This window comes from Myotis lucifugus, unplaced genomic scaffold (assembly GCF_000147115.1).
Source record: "Myotis lucifugus unplaced genomic scaffold, Myoluc2.0 scaffold_901, whole genome shotgun sequence".
Classification (NCBI taxonomy): Eukaryota; Metazoa; Chordata; class Mammalia; order Chiroptera; family Vespertilionidae; genus Myotis; species Myotis lucifugus.
In genome coordinates, this window is record NW_005871949.1 from 2,044 (window position 1) to 12,805 (window position 10,762).

The 10,762-nt window shown below is 39.3% G+C and overlaps 1 protein-coding gene across 1 annotated transcript in view; it reads right to left on the reverse strand.

Annotated features, from left to right (window-relative positions):
* Positions 1-2,810: 2,810 nt before the first annotated feature.
* The window catches only part of LOC102420318 (ATP-dependent RNA helicase SUPV3L1, mitochondrial), a 10,343-nt gene continuing 2,391 nt past the window's right edge, over positions 2,811-10,762 (reverse strand). Inside the window, exons 2-6 of the mRNA XM_014448708.2 lie at positions 9,429-9,611; positions 7,618-7,698; positions 5,711-5,887; positions 4,084-4,232; positions 2,811-3,293 (exon numbers count right to left, since the gene is read on the reverse strand). Coding sequence (XP_014304194.1) covers positions 2,858-3,293; positions 4,084-4,232; positions 5,711-5,887; positions 7,618-7,698; positions 9,429-9,491 — 906 coding nt within the window. The 5' untranslated portion in view covers positions 9,492-9,611 and the 3' untranslated portion in view covers positions 2,811-2,857. The remainder of the gene's footprint in view (positions 3,294-4,083; positions 4,233-5,710; positions 5,888-7,617; positions 7,699-9,428; positions 9,612-10,762) is intronic.

A 10,762-nucleotide genomic window follows, 5' to 3' on the forward strand; every position in this document is an offset into this window, starting at 1 on the left:
GCTTTCAAATCGAGAAGTAAAATAACCTAATTCATTTATCATTTGCTCATCTTTCAGCAAACCACAACTTTTCATCATATCCTAATAGGTTGATTTGTGTTGGATACACATAGAATGACTGCATCTTAATTACAGACTCCCAGTTCTGAGCTGTAACAGACTTTGGTGATTTGTGATGATTCACAATAGGCATTTTTCAAAAGACCCAATTTCATTTTGTAGATTTACACTCATCCACAAATAAAATGTACAAAGCATTACAAGTCATTGATTTTATTCCTAACCAGATCTGTACTAACCACATCTTATTAAATTAGCCAGATCTGTACCGATGGAACTGAGGTTAGCATCCAAGTCTCAGTCCATGCTCCGTGTTAATGTTCAACTGAATTCACAATAATCCAAAGAGGGCTTCAAAACCTGTGAGAAAACTGCAAAAAAAAAAAAGAGTTGTGTTTTAGAAAGGCTGCGGTCTGGCCGGTATGGGTTGATGGTTGAGTGTGACCAGGAGCTCACGGTTCGATTCCTGGTCCAGGCATATGCCCAGGTTGCTGGCTCGATCCCCAGTTGGGGGCGTGCAGTAGGCAGCCGATCAATGATTCTCTCATCATTGATGTTTCTATCTCTCCCTCTCCCTTCCTCTCTGAAATCAATAAATACATATTTTTTAAAAAAGAAAAAAAGGCCTTTAGAAAAAAAAAAAAGGTTAAGAACATGACCTGAGCGAAACATATGCCTGGGACTTAGCTGGCCCAGAAGCCCTCAAAGAAAAATAAATGACATGTCAGGCTTGGTGCAGAGACCAGGTTGTTTTCAAATTTTAAGCACTTTGCAGTTAATTACTCAGAGCCACTTACTTATATTATTCCTATTTGTTTCACCTGATTTTATCTTTCTTTAGTCTCTTCTGCCTAACCACAGGCAGAAGACTCTCCCTCCCCCACACAGGGAAAGGTGAACTATTTATCACTATTTCTACTCTTTAGCTCAGTGTTCAAGCAGCCCTTTCCTTACAGTATCCCCACCTTCACTCCTCTTATCTGAGACTTCACTAACATTTAACTTACGAAGTTTGCAAGGGTCTTGCTTAAGTGTCTTCTGTGAATTACCAACTCTGGCCCCCCAAATGAAGTGGGAGAACTAACCCGAACTAACCCTCTAAGTCAGTGGTTCTCAACCTTCCTAATGCCGCGACCCTTTAATACAGTTCCTCAAGGTGTGGTGACCCCCAACCATAAAATTATTTTCGTTGCTACTTCATAACTGTAATGTTGCTACTGTTATGAATCGTAATGTAAATATCTGATATGCAGGATGTATTTTCATTGTTACAAATTGAACATAATTAAAGCATAGTGATTAATCACAAAAACAATATGTAATTATATATGTGTTTTCTGATGGTCTTAGGTGACCCCTGTGAAAGGGTCGTTCGACCCCCAAAGGGGTCGCGACCCACAGGTTGAGAACCGCTGCTCTAAGTGATGTGCCTCATCTCTTAAATACAACGAGACCAAATGGGCAAGAAGGGACTATGTCTGCTATGGTGTAAGTCACAGGGGAAGGCAAATTCTAGAAGCTAAAGTTGTCCAATGAAGAATATCTGCCCTTCTGGACATTTCACTACTGTTTACCCACAAACAAGGGAGAAATACACTCAGTGCCATCTACTCAGCCTTTATTTCCAGAAAGACAAAGATTAGAATAAAGATTGCCATCTCAATTAAATGAAACATCATCTGAACTCCAGAACTACCAAAGAAAAAGCCAGAAAAAGATCACTAGTTTGCCAAACTGTTCTTGACCCACTTTCAACCAAGTCAGTGTAATCGCTAGTCTGAAGTCAGCCTGTTTAGCAGCCGCTCAAGAAATTAGTTCAGTTCTTGGAATGACTTAAGTGGTCAATTCACAGCCCAGAGTGAACCCAAACCTTCCGTTTCATTTGGAAAACACTTCATATATACCAGGCGCCGTGCTAAATGGCACCTCATCACATTTAACCTCCTGAACAACTCTGAGTGGCATTACTGTCCATCCTCAGAGAGGGCAAGGTCACCGGGCGGGTAATGAGAGAAGCTGAACTCAGGCCTGTCCAATGTCAAAGCCCTTAAGCTCCTTTTAAGCTGTATCACTAATCAGGGCTGAAAACTGTGTTGGGCAATAGAGGCCACTATGCATCAGACTGACCTCTGACATGGGAAGACCACCCACTCTATGTAGAATAGTCCACTGCTACCGCTTGTTACTCTCTTTCCTTATTCTACTTTATCCTAACAGTTATCTCCAAAAGTACACTCATTCATTGAACAAAGACTGATTGTGCTTCTACTGTATTCTAGGCACTGAAAACACAGCAGTGAACTAGACACACAACCATCTCTACCCTCACAGAGCTGACATTTACTTAACTTACTCCTATTTGTCTCCGTATCAAAATCTCCATATAATACATCTTGCTTACTATACATTTCCAGCACCTAGAACAGCTTCTGGTACGTGGGTTCAACAGACAGCAATTCCATCCATGACATCCTCAGCAATGGTGTAGAAAACTGGTCAAACAATTCACCAAACGGGTTTGATTGCCATGCAGAGTTCTTTATAGTGCATTGTCTTAGTGCTATACTATGAAGTTCTATAAAATTTTAAATAAAATCTTTAAGACATTCCATATTTTTAAAATGTAGAAACAAGCCAAGTTTACTCATCTTTAAGAGTTAATTTTTCTGGGTAAAAAAAAAAAACACACACCCCAGTAAGATACCCAGAATACTATATATAAGGCAGTAAATGCAGATGAGAAAAAAAAAGAATTTTAAAATAGATATTTGCAAAATAAAAATAAAATAAAATAAACCTAATCTGAATCAGGTTCCTTCTTCTTTCTTCTTGACCCTTTGGAGGAAGTCCCAGGCGCTGTCCTGTCTTTGCCATGCTCAGTCCGCTGTGTCAGCCACTCCTTCTCCAGCTGTTTCAGCATGTCTGCAGTGAGGAGTCCTTGCTGCACCAACCTGGAAGCAAGGGATTTCTCTTCCGCACTGGGGCTGGGTGGCTCAACAGCTTTATACCCTAAAGTTTTGGTACCGCGCATCCTTCTTGCTTGGCTCTTCAATGTTCCTGGCAAACGAGACCGGCTGTCTGCTGACACATTCTCCAAATTCAACAGCCTTTGTGCCTCTGAAATTTTAATCAGTTTGGTGATGTTGTGTACACCCTCTTGGATAATGCCATCTAGCTCTTTCTGCAGGTCTCGAACAAGGCTGGCATCTGGAAACATATCTATAAACCGATAGCTGGGAAAAAGACATTACATTATAGCAACAGCTCTTATCACAGTCGCTGAACCACTACAATAATATCAATGACGAAACTACATCTTGACACTGATTAATTCCAAATGTTGTTTATGCAAAATTTGTTTTGTCTTTGCTCAACTTTTACTTCTGCCCCAACATATCTGAGGAGTACATCATTATGAGGATGGGTCACCACTCCCCCCGACCTGATTCCAATATGCCCCCTCGTGGGACATGCCCCCCCCCCCTTTGAGTTACTGAGCTAGAATGGTACAGCAGGCCCTCCAATAACGTCGCTTTGTATAACACTGTCTCATCATAATACTGATGAGATGCCATAGGAACTTAACTCTGGTTTATATCGATTAGCCTCTGGTAAAATTGGTTTTGTTAAACATTCTTTTGCTTAAAGTCGCAGGACCATTAATTGAGGATTTTAATTAACCTCTCAAATGTTAACATATAAATGAATCACCTGGGGAATATAGTTAAAATGCAGAATTTGATTAAGTCTGATATTCTCTATTTCTAATAAGCTTCCACCCATTGAGTAGCAAGGATCTAGCGGACCTTCTCACCCACCCATCCTAACTAGAATCCTAAGAATGCTTTAAGTCATTTTTGGAATGGGGATTAACCAGGCTCAACTGCCTTTATGGACAAAAAACATAATATAGAGCACCCTGCAAATATGTGCCTATTATGAAAGAGCCAAAGACCCTTCATAAAACCTTTGATTTGCCCTATTACTTTAAAAATGAGAGCACATAAAGGAAATATTTGATACCTTAGCCACAGGTAAAGATCCAAGACATCGTGGACAGCTTCAAGATCCATGAGGTCTTTAATATTATTAGGTGGATGTAATGGCCATTTAATATATCGGCGTAACCATGCAAAGGTCAAGGGCTCGTTCCTGCTATACTGCCTGGCAAACTGAGAGAAGCAGAAGAAAAGGATCAGACTCACTTAAGCCTGTGATTAGAAAAAAAAGGAAGCACAAGAAATGTTAACTGTAATTGTGTTTCAATAGGCAGGATGCTTTCTTTCCTTCTTTATACTTTTCTGTATTTTAAAGAACATTTAATATTTTGTAAAGGTAACTTTTTAAAAGGTAGGGGAATGACATCCTTCTTTTTACAAAATCAATCCTCAGAGGCCATCAATAGCTCTTTTGAAGTTCAGCAATAATGGAGATCAAGGAAAAATCTCTAGATTTCAAATTCTCATCATTAAACAGAACACATAAGCAACTGTTAAACTGTCCTTTCTCCTTAGTAAATGCTTCTGCTTCATTAGAATAATTTGAAGAATGGTGTAAATGGGTTCAGACATGGGCTCAAACTCCATCTACGTCAGTCTGCAGCATTTAAGACCTCTGTTCCATAAACATCAACCTTACGCTAGCTAACTCTAACAAATGCCAGCTCTAAGAAACATATTTCCTAGGTAAATACCTGGACAGGGAAGACCTCTAAGACATAATAAGGGGAAAAGAAAACAGCAAGTTGCAGAAAAATTCATTATAGCATTTATGGGAAAACACCCCCACAACAAAACTAGAATTCCTACATGTATACCTATGTAGGCAAATGCAACTGGAAAGGTCTGCAAGATTACATACAAACTGATAATAGTTATGCCATAGAACTAAGATTGAAGGAGGTAGCCCAATTTATCCTATCGTAATGTTTTAATTTTGTGCAAAGAGAAAGTATTTCTGTATTATTTATGTAATTTAAAAATAATTTTGAATTTAGAAATAGAGTTGATAAAAACAGAGCTAATATGCAGAATGATAAGGTCTATAAAGAAATGGCAGCGGAACTACAACCATGAGTCAGGAAGAGATTCAGAGAGGAGACCTTTGGGTTTAGTGTGCTGACAAGGGAGAGCAAGGGCCCAGAGAGGTGAGGACACAGTGTCCACTGCCCTTCCCGGGCCCTCTGTTATGGTGACTTCTGTGCTCCTCAGAATTGTATCCCTACTCACATGAGTGAAAATAAAAGGAACCAGAACTCTGGCACCAAACTCATGCAAGACAACATTCCCTGGCTCAGTGTCTTATGGTTAAGAAAACTGAATACTATTGCCACTACTAAACCCCTGGCCCCTCCCTTCCAAAAATATTACCCATCACCAATAAGGAAAAAGTGTATCATCAGGCAAAGACCCCCTTCCCTTGAAAAAAATTGTATTTAATTATTATTGTTTTAGCTTCTTCACAAAGGCTACCACAGAAGCCCAAATACAAAGCAAAAAATTATTTGTAAGAAAAAGAGAGTCACTTTATATTTAAGTTCTTATATTATCTCATATTAAAGGACAGTCTCCAACTGTTTTGAGTAACAAAGTACTGTTTGGGGAAAATACAACTAAAAACAACTCAAAATATCCTAAAGATGCAGGCTTACCTGTAACAGTGAAGAGCAGACGAAAGGCTGCTTCTTGTTGATAGGGGCTGTGCAGAACACATACCTCACTCGCAGGCTTAATGGAATATGCTGGATCAACTCCGCAGAAAACTTAAAATCATCCAGATTGCAGACAAAATACTGCCCATCAACTTGTGAAAAGTCTACAAAAATATCCTAGGGGGGAAAAAGACATATTAAATTACTGGACTGCCTAACTGGGCATGAATAAAGTACTCACATCTACAAACAACCACCTCTTTAACCCATAACAGACTTCTAGAAAGGCCTGCTTTATTCATTGCCCCCTCAAGCTAATAATTCCTCCATAACCTTCCCAACCTAAAATACTCAGACAAAAGTCCCAAACGATTTTGAAAGTTTTCACTTTCAACATAAACTTCATATATAGCAACTTCACAAAAACAGCCTATCCATTCATGCCCATGAGGTTAACTAGTAATTATCTGACGTATTAACATTTTTGTTTTTTATTTTCTTTTTGAGCATTTTTATGAATTATTTGAGCCAAAACTGATGACAGTTGCAGGGAAGCAAGGTTTCAAATGCTGCAATTTTTTATTTTTCAATTATAGTAGATGTACAATATTATATTAGTGTACAACCCAGGGATTAGACATTTAATAACTTATGAAGTGATCATCCTGATAAACCTAGTACCCATCTGACACCATACATGGTTATTAAAAATTATTGATTAAATTCCTCTTGCTGTACTATATATCCCCATGACCATAATTACCAATTTGTACTTCTTTTTTTAAAATATATTTTATTGATATTTAACAATAAAATCAATACCCTTCCTTACAGAGAGGAAGGGAGAGGGATAGAGAGTTAGAAACATCCATGAGAGAGAAACATCGATCAGCTGCCTCCTGCGCACCCCTACTGGGATGCACCCGCAACCAAGGTACATGCCCTTGACCAGAATCGAACCTGAGACCCTTCAGTCCCTCAGACTGACGCTCTATCCACTGAGCCAAATCGGTTAGGGCCAATTTGTACTTCTTAATCCCTTCATCTTTTTCACCAATTCCCCCAACTCCACTCCCATCAGGCAACTGTCAAAATATTCTCTATATCTATGAGTCTGTTTCTGTTCTACTTGTTCATTTATTTTATTTTTAGATTCCACATATAAGTGAAGTCTATGGCATTTGCCTTTCTCTTTCTGACTTATTTCACTCAGCAAAATACCCTCTAGGCCCATCCATGTTGTTGCAGATGGCAAGATTTCATTCCATATGGCTGCATCATATTTCACTGTGCACATGCACCACTTCTTCATCCACTCATCTCTCGATGGACACTTAGAATCAAAGGACAGATAAAGAGCTTCCCAAACAAGAAAAAGCTAAAGGAGTTCATCATCATTAGACCAGTATTACAAGAAATGTTAGAGTCAAGAAGAAGAAGAAAGAAAAAGAAAGAAGAGGGAGAAGAGAAAGAGGGGAAAAAAGAAAATATCAAAAACATAAATACAAATGGATTAAATGCTCCAATCAAAAGATGCATGGTAGCTGAATGGATAACAAAAGACCCTCACCTATGCTGCCTACAAGAGACTCACTTGAGCGAGAAAGACACATATACTCAAAGCAAAGAGATGGGAAAAGGCATTTCACAAAAATGGAAACAAACAAAAAGCTGGGGAAGCAATACTTATACCAGACAAAATAGACTTTAAAACAAAGGTTATAACAAGAGACACAAAAAGATCCAGCAATGCCACTTTAGGGTACTGTATTTACCTGAAGAAACCTAAAACACTAAATCAAAAAAGACATGTGCAGCCATGTGCAAACATATTCATTGCAGTATTGTTTACAATAGCCAACATATCAATACTTTTGGAAAGGGATTTAAAGTGATTTTCTACTTACAATGAGATTAGACAGTGTTGTATCAGGCAGATGGTAGGCAAACATTTCAATCTGTTCAGCAGTTGGATGAAGACCAGCTGCCTTTAGTAAAAGAAAAAAACAATCATAAGCTTATTTTTAAAAAATATATTTTTATTGATTTCAGAGAGGAAGGGAGAGGGAGAGAGAGAAAGATCAATGATGAGAGAGAATCATTGATTGGCTGCCTCCTGCACGCCCCCTACCGGGGATCGAGCCTACAACCCCGGGCATGTGCCCTTGACCGGAATCGAACCTGGAACCCTTTGGTCCGCAGGCCGACACTCTATCCAGAGCCAAACCAGCTAGGGCAAGCTTATTTTTTTTAAAGGAGAAGTTTTCCTAAGTTAATTCAAAATAAAGTCTTGAGTAAAGAATTTGAGTAAAATAGAGAAAAGCATCATCATTTTCCCATTTATTACCAATTTAAGAAGCTAATGAGATGATTTAATAAAACTAACCAATTATACCCACTGAGTAGTCAATCTTTTATTCACATTTTAGTTATACAGTGTCTGACACATAAATACATGAAAAATGTCTAAACTGGAGGTCAGGTATCTCTTTAACTGTATACTGCAGTGTTACGGAATGCCTACAGGTGAGTATAAGCTGGGGGGGAAAGGGAATGGGAAAGAGGATAGGAGAGCGATGTCAATCACGGTCGGAGGAAGAGAATGAGCACAAGAAATGAGGTTCTGTGCACACGAGGGAAATGGTGTGTCATTACCAACTGCACTCAACAAAAGCTACAGAAATTATTTCAGCCTCAGCTTCCCTCTAAAAACTTTTCCTGTGTTATCTCACTTACATTCCCCTTTGCCCAGGGCCACTGAAAAATGAAAAGAGCCACATTTAGAAAGATTTCCAGGCAACTTTAAATTGTAACAGTTAGGCCCAGCTGGTGTGGCTCAGTTGGTTGAGCATCAACCAGGAGGTCACAGTTGATTATGGTCAGGCAACATGCCTGGGTTTCGGGGTCCATCCCCAGTAGGGGGCGCAAGGGAGGCATCCAATTGATGTTTCTCTCTCATCATTGATGTTTCTATCTCTCTCCCTCTCCCTTCCTCTCTCTGAAATCAATAAAAACATATTTTTTAAAAACTGTAACAGTTAGTTTGTTGAAAATATGTACACTTCTGTCTCATTAACTACATTTGTCCTTATTGACTCACAATTGTGTTGCTTAGTGCTGTTTTTGCCCCACACTAAGGGTTTCTTCTACATTCAAGCTCCTGACAAGTTTTCAGTCTGCTTACATAGCTGAGTGTCCACCTGAAGCAACTGTGCCCCTGCCCCCACCTTCTGCTTGGTTATAGGAAGAACGAAAGGAAATTAGGTTCACTAAACTTTTCAATCTGGATTTTTCACCTGCACACCATTCTCAACCAGGAGTCTCTATTCTCCTCCAAAGCAATAAAGTAGGGCTTGCTTGCCTTCTTTCTTTAATATATTTTTATTGATTTCAGAGAGGAAGGGAGAGGGAGAGAGAGAGATAGGAACATCAATGATGAGAGAGAATCATTGACTGGCTGCTTCCTGCATGCCCCCCCACTAGGGATCGAGCCTGCAACCCAGGCATGTGCCCTTGACCGGAATCAAACCCAGGACCCTTCAGTCCACAGGCCGATGCTCCATCCACTGAGCCAAACCAGCTAGGGCAAGTAGTGCTTTCTTGACATAATTTTCATGGTATAAAATTTCTCTTTTGTTACCAAGTGTCTGAGGCAAGAGTCTGGAGGGAGGGTGAAGGATGGCATGACTGTCCTCCAAAGGGGAGTAATTAACCTTACCTTTATAGGATCGACAGGCTTATTCAAAATCTCCTTTAATAAACGGAGGTCTTCTCGATTCATTGTTGTAACCTCTCCTTCTTTATATTTCGAACTGAATCTACCAGCTCTGCCAGCAATCTGCAAGGCTTGAGAAGTGGTGATTGGTTCTAGTTCCTTCTCTCCCTTTTCATTGATACTGGGCTTTATAAGGGAATAAAAAATAATTCTTCTTATGCTCCTGAAATAGAAATAAAAGTGATCTCACAGACGAAAAACTCTCCATGACTGGGTCACTGCAGAAACGCTCACTCAATTCCAGGTTAGACTACTTGCAACCTTGCCCGCTGTTTTCAAAATAAGAAAAGGAGGTTTGTTGGTAATTCTTTCTTCCCTTTAAATAGTATTTTTCAACAACTGTGTAAATTTACTAGAATTTATCAACTTGTACTTTTACAATGGGTGAACTGTATAGTATGTAAATTATACCTCAATAAGGCTACAGAAGATAACTTTTTTTTTTACAAATAAACCACATAGTGTTCTCATAGTGTTGCCTTTTTTTAAAAATGTATCTTTATACTTCAGAGAGGAAGGCAGAGAGAGATAGAAACATCAATGATGAGAGAGAATCATTGATTGGCTGCCTCCTGCATGCCTACTGAGGATGGAGCCCGCAACCCGGAATTGCCCATGAGGCATGTGCCCTTGACCGGAATTGAACCCGGGACCCTTTAGTCCGCAGCCCAACGTTCTATCCACTGAGCCAAACCAGCTAGGGCTCAAGCTGCTTTTAAAAGTTGGATAATAACAGTTTGAATAGTTTTTTTGATTCATTCCCCAGAGAGGAATATTTAGGCTTAGTACTGTTATCCTTACAGATAATAGCTAGCCCTACAAGCACAGTAGGCACTCACACACCTTGTCAACTGAGAAACTAAAAGTAAAGTAAGGTAATATAACAGGATAGCAGTGGTAGGGAGCAGCACTCCAAGTCCGAGCTATGTGATACTTTCTTTTTACTCCCTTACCAGGTGTAAGCAAGGTAAATCTCAGATCTATACGGTAATACCCATTCTCCAAAGTGGTCATTCTAATGCCAATTAGAAAATTTTTAATTGCCATCTAACCCACTGACTATCCATGATTGTTAAAAAAAAAAATCACTTACAAATTAAGTCCCATGCCAATTGCATCTGTAGCAACCAGGATTTTGCATGGATCATCAGGATCGTTAAACTTTTTTGCTTGAGCAAGTTTGGTCCCTAAAATAAGAAGTTTATGTTAAATCAGTGTTCTCAATCTTTTACTGTATCACACTAAGTGTATCTTAAAAACCCTCACCCCCTACTTTC